A 24,833-nucleotide genomic window follows, 5' to 3' on the forward strand; every position below is an offset into this window, starting at 1 on the left:
GTAATGAATCCATTATGCAATATCAAACACTTTTCTGAAATCCAGATATATCTTCATTACCCCATACCCTTTTTGTTAGTTCTTTAAAGAATTCAATAAGGTTGGTTAAGCATGACCTTCCCTTATAGAATCCATGCTGACTATTATATTTTCAGTTTCTCGAGTTTTTTTTTCTCTACATCTTTGAGTAAGGATTTCATTACCTTTTCTACCACCAATGTTAAGCTAATTAATCCATAGTTCCCTTGACTTGTTTATATAAAGGAATCACATTAGCTGTCTGCCAGTCCTTTTCTAATGAATTTTTATATACATGTAAGAATGTCTCTGCCTTAACATCTTTCTAATATGCGTGGATGCAATCCATCTGGACCAGACATTTTATCCTCCCTATTACAAAAGCTCAATGAAGCTCTACAAAGGCTTGAGGAGCAGCACCTCATCTTTCGATTAGGCCCTTCACAGCCTTCCGGATTCAACAATTTCAGACTGTAATCACTTCCCCCATTTTGTTTCCTTTTCTTTGCAGGTTTCGGTTTCACTTTTCTTTTCTCTCTCTCGTTTTTGTTTCTCCCTTCAGATAGCAGCTGTTCACCATCCTGTCATTTACACCTCTGGACAATCTTTTGTTTCTTCCCTTGTCCCATTTCCACTCCCTTTGGCCTTGCACCACCAACTCTCCTGTTATTTACTCTCTCCTGTCTTCCACCCTATTACAGACTTTCACTTTTGTTCTTTTTCTACTCATCCCCTTCCACTTGCTTAGAACTTACTACGTTTCTTTCTTTTTCTGGTGCTGATGAAAGGCCATCAACCTGAAACGTTCACTCTGTTCCCCTCTCCACAGGTGTTGCCTGACCTGCTGAGTATTTCCAGTATTTCCTTCTCTAGTTTGATAGCTTTATCAATTATCTCTCCACTTTCTGTTTTAAATGCCTTTTTTAAATATCTTCTTCTAATATCATATCCTCCCTGGTAAATACCAAGGCAGAGTAATTATTTATTATTTCTGCCATTTTGCTCTCTCTTTATCATGTGTCTTCCTTAGTGAGTCAATCCCAATCCTGAATTTTCTTTTATTATTTGTGTTTGAAGAATAATTTAGTATTTTTTTTATATCGCTTCATAATTTTGTTGTTTCTCTTTACCTTCCTATTTTATAGTTCTCCCCTAAGCTTTATTATTGCCTTTTGTTCATCCTCTCGCCTTTCTTGTCTATATACTTTGTGCCTTTCTCTTTAGTTTCAATTTTACCCTTATTTCTTTCTTTATCTGTTTCTTTATTGTGTGCCAGCTGTGACTCAGTTGGTTGAACACTCACCTCTGAGTCATAATCACCAGGTTCAATTGTGCCCTGAGCACAAAAATTAAGACCAACACTCCTGTGCAGTTCTGAGGGAGTACTGCGCTGTTGAAGGTGCCATCTTTCGGATGAGAAGTTAAACTGAGACCCATCTGCCAATTCGGGTGGATGTAAAAATTCCCATGGCTCTATTTTGAAAAGAGCCGTGGAGTTATCCCCGTTGCCCTGGCCAATATTTGTCTCTCAATCAACATCTCAAAAAATAGAGATTATCTGGTCGTTATCACATTGCTGTTTACGGAAGTTTGCAAAGGGCAAATTAGCAGATGCATTTCGTGTATTACAACAGTGACTACAGTTTAAAAAAAATACTTAATTGGCCATAAAGCACTTTGAGATGTCCAGTGGTCATGAAAAGTGTTATATAAATGCAAATCCTTTTTTTATCCGTGGTGTGTCTTTATTGGCTTGTTTGTTTTTGTTTTCTGTGCAATATATTTTTTCTTGGCTCTATTTGTCACCATTTGAAATGGTTCCCACTGCTGTTCTATTTCTTTGCTTGTTAGTCGAAAATTTGTTTTCCCCTCATTTTCCCTAGTTTAATTCTCATCCTTCTGAACCCTTATTGTAATATGCTGTGATCACTATTGCCCAAAAGCTCCCCCCACGCTTAATTCTCATTGTGACCTTTCCTGCAAGTTTGGTCATTTTAATATCAGCATTTAAACTACTGCAGAAATGAATAAGCTGCTATTTAGAACCATTTGCAATATAATGCAATTATAATGCATTTTTGTTTTGAGGAATGGAAGGGCTTTCCATTTTGTGTTATGCTTATGCTAATAAAATGTGTCTTTATCAGGGCAATTCACACTACCAGTGGAAAGCTGAAACGAGCAGTGCTGCAATTTACTCCAGCCAGCTGGACATATGTTCGCTGGTTTGATCCAAAATCTTCCTTTCAGAGGGTGGCTGGAATTTACCTCTTCCTAATTATCTGGCAGGTAAAGAATAAACCTGGAAAGCATGTATGAGCTCTCATTTTGATAAAGATACTTGTTTGTGACTTATTGGATGGAGCATTCAACTTCAGCGGGGGTGTAAAATGGGTGATAGCAGATCAGCCACCCATTGTACACCCTGATCTGTTGTTGCCTACTTTACACCCTCACGGAGGTTGCAAGTCCCTTACTTACAGAACAGCATTTCTGCAATCAATTTGTAATTTGGTCTGTTTTATGTTGCTAGCTAAGTTATGGTCAAACAGAACTGATGTTTAAGTATACTTTGTGCTATCAAAGTGATTCCCAAATTATGGGGGTGGGGTGAGCTAGGGTAGGTATTGTGAAAGTGTGAGGCTGCATGTGACTAGGTCAGTAAGAGGGCACAAGAAGGGCAGTAGCTCTGATGCACTAACAGTACGTCCAATACTTATTGAGTGACTAAAATTAGAATGAATGTTTTGTATTTTCTCCATTGTTAGTGCCTCACACATGCTGGGCTATACAATAACAGTAGATGGATATGCTCTCGGACAGTCCTTCTCCCGTTCATTGCCTGGTTTGCATTACCATTTTCAAATGGCCTTAGTCAGCCTAATGATCTTTGTCCTGATTCATTGGTTATGGGGTCGCTTTGCTCTGGCTGTGTCATAAATTACATTCGCCCTTAGCATGTCGGTCTATATTTTTTCATATCCCTACCCCTATTGCACAGTACAATAGAGAAAAATGGGAATGAGAAGGCACCTTTCAATTGATGTAAATAGTTTGGTTGGTCTATTTTATGACTTGCACTCCAGTCTCTTTCCATCTTACTGTAGTTACAAACATTTCCTCGCTTAAGTATTTACTTTTGGCCAACTCCACTCAAGCCAACACCCTGGGAACTTATAGATAAAAGCAAAATACTGTGGATGCTGGAAATCTGAAACAAAAACAGAAAATGCTGGAAAAACTCAGCAGGTCTAACAGCATCAGTGGAGAAAAAAAAAAGTTAACATTTCGAGTCCATATGACTCTTCTTCAGAGGACTCGAAACGTTAACTTTTTTTTTCTCTCCACAGAAGCTGTTAGACCTGCTGAGTTTTCCAGCATTTTCTGTTTTTGTCCCTGGGAACTCATGCTAGCTGACATTGTTAGTACACCTCTCTCCACTTCAAAACCACTGTCATCATTGGCTCTTCTTATCACCTCATCTCTAACCTCTCATTCTTCTGAAAGTGTTCAAATGTATTGTTGCCTGCTAGCTCGTACCCTTGTTCCTGAAGTTGAAAGTCCCACTCTTCCTTCACTTCTGTTTATCCCCATGTTACAGTGTCAATATTGTAGGACTTAGGGGAGGATGAGCAAGGAAGGGGAGAAAACACGAGTGAAAAAGAAAGAACACAGTGGGAGAGAGTAAAACAAGTGCTGGAGAGAGAAAGAGAGGTTAGATGTGCAAGTATGATGACTGTGAAAGCCTCAGACCTTTTTTGCTGATTTCTATAACTAGCGGTACCAGAGTTATTAAAATCCTTTTGGATGTCGCCTGATCTGAACTAATTTGAAAGCACTGTTCATAATTAGTTAAGCGTTCTGCTGATGTTTGCTAGCTCGGACACCTGATCGATGCTTGGGACAGTAAAGTATTTGAGCCTGTGTTGCTCCCTACTGAATTCTGACTGACATCCAGCTGAGCAGCTGTGCTGAATTGGAGCCTTGAACTGGTCAGGGACTGAACTGATAATTGATGTATCTTTTGGCATGTAGGAATTAATTTAAATTTAATTTTAAATTGGGGGGCTGGGGAGGAGGAAAGGAGGTGCTTTCAACCATACACAGCTTTCAATATAGATACTTCATTGAGTTGAGGATGGCAATCCTCTCTGCAGCATATTTCATTTCCCATTCACAGTACTAGAACTGAATGTTCTTATCATAATTCTGAAGGATATGGTCTTATCAAGGTTCACTTTATTTTTAATATGTGATGAGTTAAGTGTAGAGCTAATGAAGGATTTACATTTTTACCACAGTATGCTGTTTATTGATCCCTTTTTCAGCTCATCTGCTGAAACCCCTCATTATGCCTTTGTTATCTCTAGACTGGGCAATTCCAATGCATTCCTGCCTGGTCTCCCACTTTCTACTCTCCGTAAACTTGAGGTCATCCAAAACTCCAACCGTTTCTTAACTTGCAGCAAGCCCCATTCCCTTATCACCCCATGTGCTCACTGACCTACATTGGCTCCTGGTCAAGCAGTGTCTTAATTTTAAAATACTCATCCTTGTTTTCAAATCCCTGCATGTCCTCCCTCCTTATCTCTGTAATACCCTGCAGCTCCACAATGCTCCAAGATATATCTGATTCTAATTCTGGCTTCTTGAGCATCCTCAATTTTAATCGCTCCACCATTGGCAGTCGTGCCTTCAGTTGTCTAAGCCCCAAGCTCTGGAATACCCTCCCTAAGCACCTCTGCCTCTTTAACTCCCTTTCCTTCTTTAAGACATTCCTTAAAACCAGCCTCTTTGACCAAGCTTTTGGTCATCTGACCTAATATCTCCTTATGTAGCACAGTGTCATACTTTGTTTTATAATGCTTCCTTGAAGCGCCTTGGGACATTTCATTACATGAAAGGTGTGATATGTATGTAGGTTGTTATTGTAATCAGTGATTGCAGGTTTAAAAAGATGGACTTGTGATTAATTCTGCACTGTTTTCTAGCATGTATATCATTATGTACTGGTTTCATGTTGGTGATGTGATTGTTGTGTATCCAAAAATATTTGACTTGACAGCTTATATAAATAGTTACCAATTTTCATTTGAAAACCTTGGACACTTTAGTTGAATATTTGAGCAAGTTGAGTAATTTGGTCTATAGACAATGCAAGGTATAGCTTGTGAAAGTCATGCAAGTATATTACTGTTGTGAAACATTTGACCTGTTTTAAAATCTCCACACATCACAATGAAGTTATTTACATTTTTACATAATGTTAAGAAAACTAAAGCATTATTGGAATTCATTAAGCATGTGTTTTTTTTCTCTTATTTAGTTGACTGAACTGAACACCTTTTTCTTGAAACACATCTTTGTGTTTCAAGCGGGCCATGTGCTGAGTTATGGTAGAATTCTCTTCATTGGTGTGATCACAGCTCCAACTGTACGGTAAAGCAGCTTTATCACTTGTTTTTACACATACTTGTTCATTTCCTGTGGTAGAAAGAAATGGTTTATTTTCTAAATTTTGTCTACTGCTGATAATTTGTTGTTGCCCTGTCGACTTGTCTTCCACCTTTTTCTCTGGCCTTTTCCTCTTTCTTGTTCTTCCCTTCTCCTCTTTCTCTCCAAGTATCACCCTTACGCACTATGGGGGGAATTTTATGGCCCCAACACGGCAGGAGCGAGGCCGGAAAATACAGCAAGCTGTTCAAAACTCCATTGACTTCAGCGGGACTGGAAGATCCCGCTGGTGGGAGGGGCTGTAAAATTCCACCTCATCTCTCTCTTCCCTGTTTATTACTCATTCTTTTTATTTTGCTCATTCTGCCCTCTTACTGTCATCTCTACATATTCTATATCTCATTTATGTTCCTTTATTGATTTACTACATTTTGTGTCTTGCCACTTAAAAAAGTAAGTCACCTAACAGGTTGAAAACCAAAGTTTACTCAGTCAGAGGAGGGATCTGAGCTGAGCAAAGACAGGCCATAGCTGGCCAGAGGATATAATCTAAGAAGGCACTCCAACACATTGAGAGTGCAGAAGCTCAGGGCCGGGGCAAGATTGTGAGGGAAGAGGACACTTGGGCTGGGAGAAAATATGGGGAAGAGTTTGGAACCTCCCATTGGGAAGGAGTAGCAGCACTGGGGCTGAACTGAGAGTGGCTGGCAGGATTGGAGCCTGGCCAAGAGGATTAAGAGACATTAAGTTCTGGTCTGACACAGAGTGGTGGATCTAGCACTGTGTTCTTGTCCCTTTGGGTCAGATGGTATCCTGTTGATGTCGTGGTGGACTTGGATCTGTGGTCCTGACCAGTACCAGCACATACAGAAACTATTGCAACATCAGTAAATGTGAAATTAACTGAGGCAATGGGGGTGGATCTTGGAGCAGGAAGGCTTCTGCGATTTGTCATGAAGAGAAAACATTGGGCCCCAAGGCCTAAACCTAGAGCAGGGAAGCTGCAGATTTGGGGCGCACAACTGGTGCAAGTGGCAAGTAGCAAGTAAGATGAACTTGAGGTGAACAAAGAAGGAAGTATTGAGACATTGGTAGCATATAAATAAACTTACAATGCAGTTATTTCACGGCTCCAGTATCCTTCCAATCATGGGCTAATTAACTAATACGGTGGTACTCCTGTGACCTAACCAACATAAGGTTCATGATCAATTCCTTGCTTTTCTATTGAATGTCCCAGTTCTGTTACATTTGCTACTTTTCAATTCAGGGGCCTAGATTCTAGGGTATTTTGGAAGATCAGAGTAATACATCCTCTATCTATCAAGTTCCCTCCATTAAAACCCTACAGTGCAGACCCTTAGATCCAAAGAATGCGTCAACTTTTCAGACTCATTAATTTCTCCTTTACTATTGCTTTGCTAATAATAATTTCTTTAAGTTCCACATTCTCACTAGAATCTTGGCTTCCCACTATCTCCAGAATGTTTTTTGAATCTTCTGTGAAGACAGACGCACAGTTTTTGTTTAAAGTGTCTGCCGTTTCCTTATTCTGCATTATAATTTCCCCTGTCAAAAGGAAGTAAGAAAATGTCGAGGTTGTAAAACAGAGTAATGATTTAATTAAAAATTAGCATCAGGAGGGAACAGAGAACCTAACAAAGGTAACAGGGCATTATTGACTATGGTAAAATCAGCAAAAGGTACGCTCGACATACGAATTAGGAGCAGGAGTAGGGAATTGGCTCCTCAAGCCTACTCTGCTATCTAATAAGTTCATGGCTGATCTGATTGTGGCCTCAACTCTACTTTTCTATCTAGCCCCTATACCCTTTGACTCCCTTGCCAATCAAGAATCTATCTAACTCAGCCTTAAAAATATTCAATGACTCAGCCCCCACTACTCCCTGGTTAGAGAATTCCACAGACTAGCAACCCTTTGAGAGAAAGAAAATTCTCCTTGTTTCCGTCTTGACTGGGAAACCCCTTATTTTTAAACTGTGCTCCCTAGTAGAAAAAAGTTAAAGCTAAAGGCACTATGTCTAAATGTGCAATTCATTTACAGCAAAATAGGTGAATTAATAGCACAGATAAAAATTAGTGGGTTTGATTTAATAGCCATGGGACGGGATTTTAACTCACTCAAAACACATTCATTTGCTGTGTTAAAAACAGACCTGTGGTTGCAGAGTGACTAATGTTGGAAACGATATATTCCAGGATACTTGAGGTTTTTAGAAGAAAATGGAACAACCTAAAGTAGAACTTCTCCAGTGCATGAGGGCTAACTTCAATGGGATGAGAGAGGATCTAGCCAGGGTAAAATGGAACCAAATATGAAAAATGGTAACGGAACAATGGGTGATCTTTAAGGAGAAGATGTTTCAGGTACAGGCTAGGTACTGGCCAACAAGGGCAAAAGGGGGAGAAGTGTAAAGTGATTCATTTTGGTAGGAAGAACATGAGAGACAATGTGAAATCAAGAATACAATTCAAAAGGGGGTGTAGGGGCAGAGGGAGCTGGGTGTATATGTGGATATGTTATTGAAGATGGCAGGACAGGTTGAGAGAATGGTTAATAAAGCATATACCTCAGGCTTTATTAATATGGGCATAGAGAACAAGAGCAAGGAGGTTATGTTAAACTTGTATAAAACACTAGCTTGCCCTCAACTGAAGTATTGCATCCAGTTCTGGGCAGAATAGGTTCACGAGAATGGTTCTAGGGATGAGAAACTTCATTTACATAGATTGGAGAAGTTGAGACTGTTTTTCTTGCAGAAAGCTGAGAGGAGATTAGATAGAGGTATTCAAAATCATGAGGACAGAATAGATCGGAAAAAAACTACCCACTGGTGGAAGAATCGAGAATGAGTGAGCACAGATTTAATGCAATTGGCAAAAGAAGCAATGGAGACATGAGGAAAATTTTCATACAATGAGTGTTTAAGATTTGGAATGCATTGCCTGAGAGTGGTGGGGGCAAGTTCAATCAAGGCATTCAAGAGGGAATTGAATTACCTGAAAAGGAACAATGTGCAGGGTTACAGGGAGAATGACATTAGGTGAATTGCTAATTCAGAGAACCGGCGCAGACATGACATGCCAAATGGCCTCCTGTGCTGTAATGATTCTGTGATTTGTCACTAAGGGTCAACGGCTAGCTTCATGATTGCTTCTCCTAAAATCCTCAGTTCTGTTTCCTTACTCACAACATCCTCATTAGAGTCACCAATAACACCCTTTGTGACTATGGTGCATCATGCCTCTTTTAACTATAGTATTTGTTACAATCAACCAACACTTTCACCTATGGTCTGCCTCCTCAGCAGTGCACTCACTTGCCTCCATTGTTGCCTATCCAAATCTAGCCAGCACAACTTCAGCATTGGCTTTGCTCCGCCTGCCTGCCCACCTGCCTCAATCACACCACCAGGGCCCGAGATTCCAGCGTTGTTTCTCTTTTTTTAAAATTTATGCAGTGCTCATCCACAGCCATGAAATCAGTTTCCAGATATTGTGGATGACTCCAGCTCTACCTATCCACAACTGCCTCTGACTTTGCAATCCTTCATGTTCAATTACTTTTCTGGCATCAAATTGCAGATGAACTAGAACTTTGCCCAACTGAACACTCATCTCTGATTCTGTCCCACTTCACAGTTGCTTGCTGAATCATGAGGTAACCTGTTTAACCCGGAGCCGAGCTCCAAACTATTCTGTTCTTCATCAAAGTTGGAAGAACATTATTTTTAGTTTTGTGTTATATTGAATTTTCTGGCTATGGGTAGCTGTTAAACAGAATCCACCCCTCAATGCTCATGAGCTGATTGGTGAAGATACTTATTATCAAAGGAGTTATGTAATGGCAAGTTACTGATACAATGTATTGTTAATTTGCAAAAAATGGATGTGACTTGTACTTTGGATTTTGCGAAACTCTTGTGAATAAAATACTTGTTCAATGTTTTGTTTACAGGCAGTATTATGCTTACCTCACTGACACTCAGTGTAAAAGAGTAGGGACACAGTGCTGGGTTTTTGGGTAAGTGTGCTTATTTCTTTAACTTTTCCCTCAACTGTGTTAATTTTATGTTATTTAACACTTGAATTGGCTAAAAGTAAAACCAGATGTTATTCCTAATCAGCTACATAGCCTTTACCTTGAATTGCTGGTTCAATTCAATTCACTTAGCTCTTGCTAGAAGCCTACTGCTTATCTGTCACGTTATTTGAGAGATCAAGAACAGGTGTGGGCCTGATGTAAATTGGACCAAAACTGCAGAAATGCAGAGATTGAGAAGTAAAAATTAACCCATCTCATAGGGTTTGAGTGCCCTCTGGTGGTTGTTTAAATTCGTTATGTTGAACATAAGACTTGATTTTTTTTCTAAGACATGCATGGCCTGAAGAGGGAGAGAAATCATTTTGTAAGTAGTAATGTAGTACAGCTGTACAATAGCTGATATTTTAATTATTTATATATTTTTAATAAAAGGTTAAAAACATTCTGGAATAATTAACCTGTGAAATTAGTATAATTACTGCTGCTGAGAACATCATGAAATGTATCTAATTCCACTTCATAGAACTGCAAGATGGGGGAGATATTAAAAGGCATAATTAGTGTAATCCTAGATTAAAGCAAATACATCAGGAAGGTTTCTTTAACTGAAGCAGGATAATATAGGCAAAATCTTAGAGTTGTTCAAAATGCAGTCAGAAGCTGTCATGGGAGTTTAGAGTATTAAAGAGACTTGGGAACTTCTTCACAATTTTCTTGTTTTATAAGAACATCAGGTTTACAACATTGAGATCAGCATCTTGACAGTTGAACTGAAGTTATTTTGACTCGTCTACGCACTGCTTCTCCTTCCGCTCCCACAAATAAAAATGTTAAGCAGTTTATTATGAGGACAGTGTTCCTTCAAATTACAACATATTGTCAAAAGCAATTTAACCCTCTCTATACAGATGTTCTTGATGATTCCAGGTATGTTCTTCGTGAATTTCCAAAACGTTTTTGTGTCCATTATGTCAGCAAAGCCCAACTTTCGCACTTTGTTTTTCACTCTCAAGTGAACTTTCAGCAGTACAATTAGACTGTAAGTTTTGTGCTTCCATTGTATTGTATAGTGTGTTTGAGTAATGTAACACAGAGTAATGCACTGCTGATTATAGGTTTATTACTTTGAAGCGTCAGAAATGACTCAGTTGAGCCACAAAGCAGTGGTTCTAAGCCCTTCTTCAGAGCCTTGAGAACGAAGTCCAGACTGACACTCCAGTGGCATAATAAGGGTGTGCTGCACTGTCAGAGTGTGGTCTTTCAGGTAATACATTTAACTGAGACCCTGTCCTCCTTTTCAAGTGCACGCGAAAGAACCCCTGGTACTATTTCAAAGAAGAGCAGCTGAGTTCTCCCTGGTACAGTGGCCAGTTTTGACCTATCACCCAAAATAACAGATTGCTGCTTGTGGGAAGTTTCTGAATGCAAGTTGGTTATTGTGTTTCCTACATTACAACAGTGACTTCACCAGCGTAAGATCAAGGAGCAGGGCCTCATTGTTAGATTCAGCAGTTTACAGCCTTCTTTAACTAACATAGAGTTCAACAGTTTCTGTCCCTTTTTTTTGTACAGCAGCTGCTAATGATAACAGTACTTTCCCCATTTAGACCTCCTCCAAACACATCTTTTTGTTTCTTTACTTGTCCCATAACAATCTCTCTTTGCTTATCACTATTATCCCTTTGGTTATTTTATCTCTCCTGCCTTCCACCCTATCACAGACCTTCCCGTTCTTACCCTTCCGCTTTCCCTACCCCACTTTACAAAAAATGTTATATTTCTGAACAATCCAAGTTCTGATGAAAGGTCATCATTCTGAAATGTTAATTCTCGTTCCTCTTTCCACTGATGCTGCCTGACCTGCTGAGTGTTTCTAACATTCTCTGTTTACCTCCAGCTTGCACCCAGTTTTATTGTGGTGAATGGTGTAAACACAGTTGATTGCACATCAGAAATTGTGTATATAATGTGAACAAAAAAAGAAATCCTTGCACTTCTATAATGCCTTTCATGGCCACTGAACACCCCAAAGTGCTTTACACCCAATGAAATACTTTTGAAGTTGTAATGTAGGAAATGCAGCAGCAAGCTCCCACAAACAGCAGTTTGATAACCGAGAATCCGTTCAGTTTGGGGATTAAATATCAGCCAGGACAGTGGGAATATCTGCCTGCTCTTCTTTGAAATGGTGTTATGGGGTTTTTTGCTTTCACCATGAAAGACCAGAGGGGCGTCGGTTTAACATCTCATCTGAAAGAGGGCAGCTCCAGTAACCGGTCAGTACTGCACTAGTATGCCAACCTTGGTTTTTGTGCTCAGGTTCTGGAGTGTGCTTGTACCTGAGATCTTGCAACTCAGAGGTGAGAGCAATATTCCCTCTAAGCCATTCAGGTGCACAGCAACCTGTAGCCATGCACAAGTCGGCCCTTTTATGTTACCGCTAGTGTGCGGCCGCACAAAAACAATTGAAGTGGCTGCACACTCCAAAAAAATGCGAGGAGAGATTGCGTGAGAGTGGTACTAACTGAGCCACAGCTGACATCTACATAACATTTCTCCTAACCTCAAATTCTCCTAAGCCTCGAGCTCCTTATGTAGTTTTCCCCTTCCAAGCCCACCCAACTATTCCACAGCGCTGTTACAAAATCTAATTTCTGACTCACTATAAACAATTCAACATGAAATCTGTTATTATATCAAATTGCTTAGCTTGAAGTAATTTATTTTTATTGAATGCATTTTGTGATGCCCAGAAAACTTCAAATTAATCCAAAAGTATTAGGCTGTGGACCTGGCTGTGACTCGGACGGAATTGACAAGATCTGTCTAACTTTTTTTTTTAAATGTTAACAGTGCCATTTCCTTTCTGGAAGCAATAGTGTGCATCAAGTCTGGTCAAGATTTATTCTCTAAAACTCTGGGATTGTACGTCATTCTTTGGCTTATTTGTATGGTAAGAAATTTCAATAACGTTCTTGTAGATTTCACATTAATTGCAAGCCCCAGCAAGAGCTTACATTCTACCTTGAGCCGGGACTGGTAACTAAGGCCCTGATATTTACAGTGAGGGGGAGGGTGGGGTGTCATAGGGATGGGGGTGTCATATCAGCTGGGAAATATGGGTAATGAGGAGGTCCTGTCTAATAGTAGTGCCTCAGTAAACGCTTTATTTTTCTCCATGTCCCATCTGGCAGCCAATCAGATAAAGAGGCAAGAAGCAGATTTGTTTGTGGGGTGTGGAGAAGTTCTTCTGCCCCACAAGCTGCTGGAAAGACACTTGCCTGTTGGACTTGGCTTCCCTTCAGTTTCCTGAACCCTGGGAAACCCAGTCCACAGCTGTCAAATCTAAAAGACTGTTAGGCAGCCTCATTAGTATTTTTAAATAACTGGCCCACCTCTTTAGAACAGGTTGGAAAAAGATGGAGATTGTGCGTAAAATCCTACCTAAACTCTCCCAATGAGTAAAAGGCATCGAGTTGTGCCTAATATCTGGTTGTTCGTGATTGGATGAATGATGCATTAAGTTCCAATTAGTGTCCTATTTCAAAGTGGGGGCAGATAAGTAACATTCTTTGTAATTAGTAGAATCACATACCATTTAATAAAATTGAGGAAAATTCAGATTTTGTGGAATTGGATTTCTTGTAGTGCACCTTTTTATGATTTTGGACTGATATTTATGTGGCAGAGTCGGTTTGTTTCCAATAGAGAAACTGAACTTTTATGACTCTGTGGCATTGGTCTACCACAGTATGAAATAAACATCCCCTACAAGGTTTAATATACGTTGGAAACACCTCAGGGGGTGGGGGGAGGAGTGTGATTTTATTATTTTAATATTTTGTAACAAGCTAGCAAAGTGTGCGCAATAGTGTTTTGTACTAAATACCATTCATTTCGCTGTTATTTATTGAATTTTTTTTTCCTGGTTTATGGCTCCGTTTCAACCGGATAGAGCAGGGGTTTTCAACTTTTTTGCATCTCAACCCTTCCCCCCCTTGTTGCAAAAGTCTATGGATGCCTGTTTCACAAAACAAGTTATTTTGTGTGACAATTATACAATTAGGCATATTAGTTTTGCTTTACTTAATGTGAATCTTGTGGCTGCTGCTGAACAGCAATTGTGTCAAGATGTGATGCTTTTTTGAGAAGCACACATTTGTCATGGCCACAGTTCATCCTGACTTGGCACTTTGTTTTCGTTGATGTCATTTTTGAAAATCCAACTTTGCATAAGTAGGTTGCACTAAATAGGACCATGACTTGCACTGTTGCAGAAGAAGCAGTGCTGTATTCATCAGTGCATTCATGCCTGGGAGCCCACCCCACCCCAGCTGCCTCAGGTGCCTGGGAATCCCCTCTCTCGTAGAAACTTAAATCCCTGCATACACCAATAATTCAAACAGAACAGAAGCCTCGAAGCATCCAGGAGCATGGTGGTGGGGATAGGGAATATTAGGGGAAAAAATGTCTGAAAAAAATTTTTGTTGTTGGACCTAAACAGTAAAACAGTATTAAAAGTATTGTCAGAAGTTTAGTTTCAATGTTGAACTTAGTACTTTACTTGATGCCACCATTTTTAAAATTAAGTAATTAGGTCCAGAGAACTTAAAGCCTAAAGTGCTCAGCATATTAAAAGTGTGTTATTTTGTCCTTGTAATATGCAAAGGAAAATATTTGCAGAGTTCACTAAGTGAATAAATACAAAGCAAAAAAAAAACCTCCAGATGCTGGAAATCTGAAATAAAAGCAGAAATGTCTGGATATGCACAGCAGGTCAGTGAGCAACTATGCAAAGAAAAGGCTAGTTGCTCTTTCAGGTAGGCCCTGTTCCTGGAATGTTTTCTGAGCAGAGAGGCTGACTGAAGTGCTGTGTGTTTCCAGCACATTTTGTTATTTCACTGAAAATGATTTTGCTGCTAATAAGTCTTTGCAAAATGGGAGTGATTTGATTGTTAGGTCATTTTCATCGTTTATATACACCAGAGTAATTTATTCACAGCTTAAGAGGCAAATTCACTTGTGTATTTTTTTTAAAAAGGGGGACGAAATGATTTTTTAAAAAAAACTGAGTAGTGCTGTATATAACCGCAGGGTTGAGAAAGCTCCTTAATCAATCCCTGGTCTTTTCTGAGTTTGCTTGTCACCTCCTAGTCTCCCAACAGGAATGATATCATTTTGTGGTCCTGCATCGGTTTTGTAAAATGTCAACATTGAATTAAAAAGTATTGGATGAAAACTGCATTTTTTTTGTTAGGTTGCATGTGAGTTAGACCTAGAAAATGGGACATCGTATAGACCACCTAATTGGACTTTTTGTTCATTACAGGCTTTCATTACCTTCCTTTGTCTTGCTGTAATGGTATGGTACGCTGAACACTTTGGGCAACGTGAAAAGGTAAGTTTTTGAATAGGAAGTTCGCTCCCCTTTAAGCTTCATTTTAGTGCATGGAGGGAAGTTTCATCTGATGAACATTACATTATCTGCATCAAGGTTGTTTAGGTTTAGAGTGTTGTACATACATAACTGTCAAGATGAGCACGATCCCTGGTTTAATCCCTAATCTGTTTGTTCTCTGCTTGCTGATCACTGCCAGGCCAGCTGCAGTTTGTCTTCATGTCCCTGGGCTAGGAAGGGGAAAAATCAACAGGGTTTCTGCTCCTCAGCTGTGATTCTTGGCTTGCACACACAGCCTAATACCACCAGAACAATATTTTCCATTGCCTTCCCTGGTGACACTGGACGAGGTTGTTAAAAATAAGCAAAGTTCCTCCTTGCAGAAAGTGGTTTGTGTCCTCATTCATTTTATGGTACGCACAGTACCAGTTCTAATGTAAGTGCCTGCCTCAGAAATGTTTCATTTTAATATTAATATGTGGAGGTGTCAGGCTTGAATGCCAGTCTCTGCTATACTGGTTTGTAGGATGCCAAACAAAAAAACACTCATTGTAAATAGGCATTCAGGATGACTAGTAAGCAATCAGGAAGTTTCAGAAAGGCAATAGCAATATAAAGGGAAATTTCCTTCTCTCATCTTTCCACCACTAATCTTACTTATTTGTTTATTTCTTTGGCGTTTCAATTGTAATGAACCTTTGCGTCAGTTGAGGTAAATTGAAGAGGGTCACCTCCTTCTCCCCACCCCTTTAACTGATGTAAGAAACAGGAAGGGGAGTAAGCTATATGGGTTAAAGTTTGGGCTAAAGACTTAAATCTCAGAACCTGACTCAAGCCTGTGTTGGGAACTAGAGATAGTTTTAAGTAAGTTATATGAGTGTTTGTGTGAGTTAGGAATAAGCTATAGCTTTAAGTTTAATTTTATTTTTATTTGTGGGTTAAAAGGGTGAAATCTAGGTCAAGTTTTATTTTGAGTTTTTCTCTGTGAGATGGAGTCTACAAGTCTGGAGCTTTGTTTATATACCTGCATTTTAATAAGGTTTTACAGACCTTGAAGTGGGGAGGTGTGTTACCAAGGGAGTTTAGTGGTTTAGGGAAGTTAAAATAAAGTAGAAAAAAACTGTGAATTAAACACTGTAGAAAAAAACTTTGCTGTTGTCTAGCAACAGGAGACCTACAGAGACAGGGAAAAACAAAAAAGCAGTTTGAGTTCAGTTGGAAGCAGATGCCAGGAGAAGCTGGACGCAGGAGCGGGAACTGCAGGAAGAAGGTTCCAAACAGCAAAGAAGAAAGTCCCAAAACCAGGGAGAGGTACAAGAAAGGCCCCCAGACAACAGTTAAGTCAACGGACATGGACAGGAATCTAGAACAGAACCTGTTCAGTGAGGTTAAAATAAGGAGCAGAGGAAAGGGCTCCACATTAAAGAGAGAAAGCTGCAGAGAGCAGAATCAAGGCAAAGTGGGCTTGCAAGAAGCCAGATGATTCGAGGAGACGGCCAAAGGTGGGTGACCCCTACTACTGGCCTCTGAAGCAGTGGTGTCCTGCTTGGCACAGCCAAATACCTGAGAGTGTGTGTGGAGGGTGAAGCCTGACTGCATGTAGAGATCCAGGGAAGGAGAAAATTGGAAGGAGAGTTCAAACCTTTGGAGGTGGATGCTTGTTGAAGATGTCCAAATGAAGTGCCGTTTGGGAGAAGATTCCAAGGCGAGTACTTTGAGCATTGAGATTTTAAACCCTCGGGAGAAAGACAGAGTTCAGTGAGACTGGTTGGCTCAAGGTGTGACGAGCGTCTGGATGGCATTTATTTGATGAGAAATCTATAGCACCTGCTTTGGGTGGCATCTGTCACGTGATTTCAGAGTGTGGTTTGTCTTACCACAGGCCACCCAAAGGTTTACATGGACTGTACACTTATTGTGAACATTAGAGTATAAGATAGATTTTGTAACTTGAGGTAATCCTTATGAATCTGTATATATCTATAAAGGTATTGTTGCAGGTGAAAGGGTATTTAATATGGCTCATTTTTCTCTTGTTTAATAAATGTTTTATTATTTTGTTAAAAGTTCATCAGCAAACTTTATGACTCTCTTCAGTAGCTGCCCCCCACATTTCTAAACAAAAAATAAAAGTTAGGATCTATCAAGTCAGGTTCCACCAAGGGATCTGACTTATCCAGTAGTGATATAAGCTGGGATCATAATACCTGTCTCCAGACTTCCATTTCCAGTTTTAACTGAGCTGGGAAGGTGGGCAGGCTGCAGGCCTCATTATTATTCTACTTTTCGACTTTAACTATAGATGACTATTGTTCCTGAACCTCGAAAAACCCAGCAACTACATCCAGATGAGTGCTTGCCAGGTCCAGGAGGTGAGCGTTTTTACACCTATCTGCCCAACCAGTGTGTCAGCCTGGGAAGCTCCACCCTCCCGGCCAAAGCCCCTGACATCCCATTCCCCAACCCCGGTCTTGGGCCTGTGACCTCCTTCCGCCCTCAACCTGAACACTTCTTTCCAGACCTCCAACCTTGTCCCTGCCTCCCCAAGCCTCTGATCACCTACCCCTGTCCCAATCTCCGCCAAGTGTTACAACCACCCTCCAGAATTGGCCTGAGACCCCAGCAAACTTAAATGCTTTACACTCTGTCCCTTTATCAGAGTTATTAAAATAGATTGTAGTTAGCTGAGGCCCAGCACTGATCTCAGCACCCCACTAGTAACAGTGCGCCAACCTGAAAATGGCCTGTTTATTCCTACTCTCTTGTGCACTGCCCTTTAACCAATTTTCTATCCATGCAAATATAAACCCCATGAGACCTAATCTTGTGCAACAACTTTTCGTGTGGCACTTTGCCGAATGCCTGTTGAAGATCCAAATATGCTACGTGCATTGATTTCCCTTTATCTACTCTGCTAGTTGCTTTGTCAAACATTATTCTCTTTACTAGGCAGTCAACGTGATTTTATTAATGTTATGGTTTTCTAAGTGCCCTCTTACCACTTCCTTAAGGGTAAATTCCAGCATTTTCCTGATGACTGATGTCAGATTAACTGGTCTTTCATTTCCTGTTTTCCTCCCTCCTTTTCTTGTTTGGAAGAAGAGGATTAGTTATATCAGACTGCACAAGAGATTTTCTGTGTCCATCCAGCTGTTGGTACTTTTGCACCCACATCTTTAGATGGATGAATTGACCTTGCTTACGTGACTGAAGCTCCTTTTCCCAAACAAAGAGGTGCCTACAGGCAACTATTAACAATATTTGAATGTCTAACTGACTGTAATGTTGTATACTTCCTCAGCAGTTCTGCTCTTTAGATCCAAGTTATGCTCAATGAAGTGACAGAAAAATAAGATGCCAACAAGGCACTTTCATTTGAGTCTGCCTAAAATCTGTCATTATGGTGTAGCCATTATGGTGCATATGGTGCCCCCAGAAAGGGAAATCTAGGCATAGCTGAAGGAGCTCACATGAAGAGTTGCTATTGGGTGAAGTGCAAAAGAATTTTCTTAGCAGAATCCAACACAGCCCACAAGAGAGTAGACAGGGAGGGGCAGGGGGGAAGTTAATTCTACAGATTGGTCCATGATATTGTAATTAATTGTGATTTACTTCAGCTCTTGTTTGTTTTTGATATGCTGATAAGAGTTAGATAAAATAGGGTGAGGGGAAATGCCCTGGGGACCTGAACATGCACATACCAATTGGACCAAATGGTCTGTTTCTGTTCTGCAATTACCAAGTAACTGCACTCCGGAGATGACTGATCAGCCAGAGTTTCCATACACTTGTTTGCAAAGTACCAGCACTAATCGTGCTTTAACATTACTGAGTATACTCCTGTATACTAACTTCACTGCTCATTGTGTTCTTTGTTTCAGACCCTTTCTGAATGTGAATGTGAAGACACAATCAGCAGCACTGATTCCTCACCATTACATTCTGACGCATATGCTAAAGGTTTGTGTATTTGTATACAATTTAAAACACTTCTCTTCTTAGGTTGTTAGTTATTAGGGAGAAGCTAACTACAAGTTACCACAGCCAAAGTTATTTTGTTGTCTGTTGTCAGCCTACTTACGAGGGCCCAGATTTTTTGGTAGCAAAGACAGTAACTTCTACTGTTAAATCTGGAAATCCTGAAATTGCTGCCCGTGATTCAACACTTCTCCATGGGATGCACTGTTGAAGTTCTACCACCACCCCACCCCCCCCACACCTCCACTTCCCCACCAGACTGCAATCAAGTAGAAACACTGAATTTGCAAAACTCTGCCCTTTTAAGCCATTAGTCTTGCTGTAAAAACACTTGAAAAAGTTATACCTTATTGAATAAGGTACAACTGGGTCTTTAACAGCATATTAAATTAAAATTACTGCTGAACAGGCTCAGTGGCCCTGAAAAACTAATTTTATGTTTGTGGAATGTTATGTTTCTCCATTATAATAAAAATGACATTTTTTCTTTGAAGTTATTAATTTCCGTTTCTACCTTAATCGCGTGTGCATATTGTAAGGATTTATTTTGCTCCCTGTAAAACAAAAAAAATCAGTGCATTTTACTTCCTGTTTTGCTGTCTGTGAGAATACTGCAAAGTGATTGGCTGCTTACCCTGCTTGATGACATCACTGTTGATATGGCACTAGTTTCAAACTGTCAATGGGAAATCCAGGTCACAGAGATCATTAGATCTTTAGAGGAAGGTTTTAGTGGGGTAAGTGGTGACCGCTGTCACCTTACTGTTGACTACAAAATGCAGGTCAATGACTTGCTAAGCTAATAACAATAGTGACTTTTTTTCAGCAAACGAGCCTCAGTTTTTGTTTTGCACTCTATACATTACAGAACTTTCTTGATTCACTTTTGCACAAAAACTTGAGTGGAACGCACTTGAGTTCAAGAACTCTTGTTCTTTTCATAATCGATACAGCATTCACTGTGCAACTAAACAATAAAAGTAATTAGGCAGAGGTATATTATGTTGCAGTGACAGCGTGAGATGTCATCAAGTAGAGATCCGGATTCATTCTTGGAATTTATAACTACAGAGTATCTTACTTTAGATTTAGAGAAGTGCAGCCCATCACGAGGGAAAACCATAAAGCCATCATTGGACCCCGCTATTATAAATTTCCTATTAGTTGGACCATAGCTGAATTATGAGGGGCCTGATGATTGTCCCCTGCCACAGTTGCTGTGTAGAGAGGAAGGCTGTGAAGCATTGGCTTTGAAATAACAAGTGCAATTATTAATTTATATTTGCGACTGTCCTTTTAAATTTTAGACCTTTAATCATCTCTGAGTTAGTTCCTTAAGCTTTCACATCATCATTGATGCTAAAATAAACTCCAAGCTACATAAATATCAGGAGTAATTTTATAACTAAACAGTTCAGTGCAAATTTTAATGTTTAAACCTTAAATTTCCTTTTTTCTACTAAATCTGTCTTTTCTGTACATTTTCCTAAAATCTAGCTTTAAAACTTTCATCTACATTCTGGCTTACAGCCAGATGTAACTTCTAAAGAAAAAGGACTTTCATAGGATAAAATTGATTTTCAGTGACCCTTTTTCTCCACTCCCTGTCATTGAAGAGCCCAGTGACGACTGTTGACATGGATGTTCAGTGTGACATATAGGCCCGAATCTTCCAATGTCCAGGGTGGTGAAATCTGAACTTCCTCCCTAACAGCACAGTGCGTGTACCTACACCACGTGGACTGCAGCGGTTCAAGAAGGCAGCTCCCCACCACCTTCTCAAGGGCAATTAGAGATGGGCAATAAATACTGGCCTAGCCAGCAACACCCACATCCCAAGAGCAAATTTTAAAAAAAGTCTGTGTTGCACATTGCGACCCCGCAGAAGTCCTGGTGTGCACACATGAGCTGTAATTGCCCAGAAAGTTTAAACTTCCAACGGGCTGATTTTCTGCTGCCGGGGACCTTCTATGAATGTCTCTTACACTGATCGCGGTGGTGGAGACTTGGGCCAGATATGTGGGAGTTTTGCAAATACTTGCCCTGGAAATGTTTAACCGAGAGCCAGTGTACATCAGCCTGCACAGGGGTAATGGGTGAAGAGGATTTGGTGCAGTCTGATAATTTAGAGTTGGCAAAAGGGTTGTGAGAGGTGGTGGTGACATAGAGCTGGGTGTTGTCAGTGTCCCCATGGAAATTGATGTGTTTTCAGAGGATGTCGCTGAGGGGCAGGATGTAGACGAGGTCACCAAGAGTAGATCCTTGAGGGACACCAGACTCAGCCATAACACGCTAAGGATTAGACCAACACTGCAATAAATGTGAATGACATTTTTTAAAAATAGGCTAGTTTGAAATCTTAGAATTATTTGGCATGTAAGTATGTTAATTACTATAATTAGACAAATCACAGAAGGAAAATCTTGTAGGAGAGTACATATGGGAGATTTGTAATTAATGGTTAGTCTGACATTGTGGGCAGTATTACACTCTCTTGAAAGATGAGTTGAAGGGCACAGTAACTGGAGGAAATTCCAATTTGGCTTACTTTAGATTAGGAAGTCCCTAATAATTGTTTGTACAAATGCATTACAGCTGTGTTTAATGCAGTGCAGACACTGCAAACTGGTGATAAGTACTCTCAAAATATAATTATTACAAATGTGCTGAGTAAGGCTAAAGGAATACTGTATGAAAGTTAATTCCTGCCCCCCTCTCTCAAACATGACACATTGTGAACCCACTCTCCAAAGGTGAGCATTTTTGTTCCCCATTTGTCATTTTGCTTACTCTGCAAGATTGATGCTATAGCGTTTAATTTACTGTTGTCATAAACTTGCTCTAGTCACAAATTGAAGTAGTTTAAAGTGGAGTACTTCTCTGGAAAATGGGGAGGGATACTTTGACCTTCTGTGATCTGCATTTTTTGGTTCCCTTTAATGATACTTGATTCTTCTCCTTAATGACTTGGTAAATTGAGATGTACTTCCCTGTCGTCTTTGCTGCCAGTACATTCTATGTATATTTTTTAAAATAGTTTTGTTGTAATATTTACTGAGTTCAGAAGCAAAAAATGCAGTTTGACCGGGAGGTTCAATGGGTTGGACACTGATCCTACACCTTCAATCTCAGCCAGATGGACTTAATGGCCCTGATTTTTGCAGTCAAGGTGAACGATTGGTACGAGCTTTTCATTATGCTTACAGCTGCCCTGGGCTCTACGCAACCACTTGCTAGAGATTAATTTCAGTGCAGCATCCTCTACAAGGGACCTAGAGCAAGTGTAAAGGAATTCAATCTAAAATCATGTACAAAAGAGGGAGAAAGTTGGGATTAAGAGTGATAAGAAAGAGAAAAAGTAAAACAAAAACTTTTATTCCTTTTTAAATCTTGAAGGAAAGAGACCACTTTTGAAAGTAAATTTTCTGTGATAGCAACATTGTCTGTTGGTAATTAAGACTAATCGTGCTGCTAAAAAAAGAACTTAGACTTGAGTGGACAAGTCCTAACTTTTTCTGGTGTATATAATAAGTATCTAGTAGGTAAGTATTGCACTATCTTATGTGTGAATGCTGAATGTTTTGGCAATATAGCAGTGTAGCAAAGCTTGAGGATGAAGGCAAATCCAACATCAATTTCCTGTTTTTGGTGTTTATCTGCCAGAAGTTGTTGTCCAATTCATTCCACACCTACAGCCTCTCCATTATTTATATCACAAAATCCAAGCCAATGTTGTCTTGAACCGTAGTGGTAAAGATCTTATTTATATCTATTGAAACTGAGGCAATTTTGTGTTGTAGGAATGGGTTATTTATAGAAAACAACCCTTGATATAACATTTGGAGAATCCAAGATTGCCGGAGTGGTGCAGATTGATGGAGTGGAAGGTAGCCTGCCGAAATATAGAGCTAGAATTTACCAGCCCTCTGGAGACTAGCTGGGAGGCAGGAGGCCTCATGAAATGGTGACAAAAGATGCCAGGATGGGAGCTTGATGTTTTCCTGCTGCCATAGGATATTCTTAGGGTTGGATCCTCGGCGTGACTCCCCGCCAACAGGAGGTGGGCAGCCAGTTAAAGCATTTAACTGCCAATTATCAGCCATTGCTCACATTTTACCAGTATTGGGAGGGTCCGCCACGGCATGGGGAGACCACTTGGTAAACCATGGCAGCATCCCTTGGGTTCTTGGCGGGGGGGTGGGAGGTTGGGAGGGCCTCCTTTATGGCTGCTACATGGCCTATGGAGGGGACTCTCCAGGAACAATGGCTTCCCTGCCACCCCTGCCCTGCAGCCCACCCCCCAGCTATAGTGCCACCACTGGAGGATGCACCCATCCAACTGTTGGGGCCTGCCTGCCTAGCCCTGGTACATTAAGTTGCGAAACTTGCCTGAGCTTCAATGACAGCTCAACACAGACCATAGAAACACAATATTCTTCTTCTGCAGCCTCAGCAGTGCTCAGCCCTATCATTGAAGCAGCAAATCTGCCACTCTGCTGGCAGGTTTGGGAGCTGGGTCACTGTCCTCAATTGGACAATGGCCTTGTCGGCGGCTTCTTAATTGACGTCCAGACGGTAAAAGGCTGCTCATAGTCCTGTCGGCTGTCCATGAAGATTCAACTCCCATTTTTGATCTTAGCAGTGGGACACCTTGGGCTTTGACAAAATTCCAGCCATAATTTGTGACATTGTGTTTTTGTGTTTTATTTTGAATTGAACCATGCTGACTTGACGCTGACACTGAAGCCCTGATTTTAACCCTAATCACAGAGCAGCATTGGAGCCATGCAGCCTTTACAATTGCACAGAATCCCTGACACTCAACCTGTTGGTGACCCGAAAGGGTCCGGTAATCAGCTCCTATTGGTCATAGAAAGTTTATGGCACAGAAAGAGGCCACTTGGCCCAGTGTGACTGCGCGGCCAAAAAACGAGCCACCCAGCCTAATCCCACTTTCCAGCATTTGGTCCGTAGCCCTGCAGGTTACGGCACTTGAGGTGCATATCCAGACACCTTCTAACTGAGCTGAGGATTTCTGCTTCTACCATTTCAGATAGCGAGTTCCAGACCCCTATCACCCTCTGGGTGAAAAACCTTTCCACATCTCCCCACTAACCTTTCTACCAATCTCTTTAAATCTATGCTCCCTAGTCACTGACCTCTCTGCTAAGGTAAACAGGCCTTTCCCATCCACTCTATCCTGGTCCCTCACATTTTTGTACATCTCAATCAAATCTCCCCCTCAGTCTCCTCTGTTCCAAGGAGAACAACCCCAGCCATTCCAACCTTTCTCATAACTGCAGTGTTCCAGTCCTGACAGTATCCTTGTAAATCTCCTCTGTACCTTCTCTAGTTAAATCACATCCTTTCTGTAATGAAGTGACAAGAGCTGCACACAGTGCTCAAGTTGTGGTCTAACGAATGATTTGTACAGTTCCAGCATAACCTCCCTGCTCTTGTTTCTATGCCTCTGCTAATAAAGAAAAGGATTTCATATGCCTTCCTGACCACCTTACCAATCTGTCCTGCTACCTTAAAGGACATTCAGTTCAAGGTCCCTCACTTCCTCTACACCTCTCAGTATTTTCCCATTAATTATATATCCCTTTGCCTTGTTTGACCTCCCCAAATGCATCAACTCACACTCCTCCAGGTTGAATTCCATTTGCCATTTTTCTACCCACCTGACCAGTCCAATCAGTTCAGACAAACTGAGCTACTGCCTTAACGTATCTTGTTACTGCACTGGTCTGAATGGATGTTGCCCATTATCAGCGAAGCCAGAGACGGCATTAGGGCTGTACAATCCTTGAAACTGCACAATGTCCTTGTTTACCTGCCTCGCGGGAACAGGTAGGGTGAGCAGCTAAAATCACAGGAATGTACTTATCACTGCATTCCTGCTCCAAACTCCTTGAT

The 24,833-nt window shown here is 40.6% G+C and overlaps 1 protein-coding gene across 1 annotated transcript in view; it reads left to right on the forward strand.

The window, feature by feature from the left end:
- LOC144679892 (phosphatidylserine synthase 1-like) overlaps positions 1–24,833 on the forward strand; it is a 41,749-nt gene that overhangs the window by 14,429 nt on the left and 2,487 nt on the right. The window contains exons 7-12 of the mRNA XM_078540819.1: positions 2,166–2,307; positions 5,345–5,457; positions 9,452–9,517; positions 12,392–12,491; positions 14,868–14,936; positions 18,818–18,896. Of these exons, the coding sequence (XP_078396945.1) occupies positions 2,166–2,307; positions 5,345–5,457; positions 9,452–9,517; positions 12,392–12,491; positions 14,868–14,936; positions 18,818–18,896 (569 nt within the window). The remainder of the gene's footprint in view (positions 1–2,165; positions 2,308–5,344; positions 5,458–9,451; positions 9,518–12,391; positions 12,492–14,867; positions 14,937–18,817; positions 18,897–24,833) is intronic.

This window comes from Cetorhinus maximus, chromosome 4, assembly GCF_964194155.1.
Source record: "Cetorhinus maximus chromosome 4, sCetMax3.hap1.1, whole genome shotgun sequence".
NCBI lineage: Eukaryota > Metazoa > Chordata > Chondrichthyes > Lamniformes > Cetorhinidae > Cetorhinus > Cetorhinus maximus.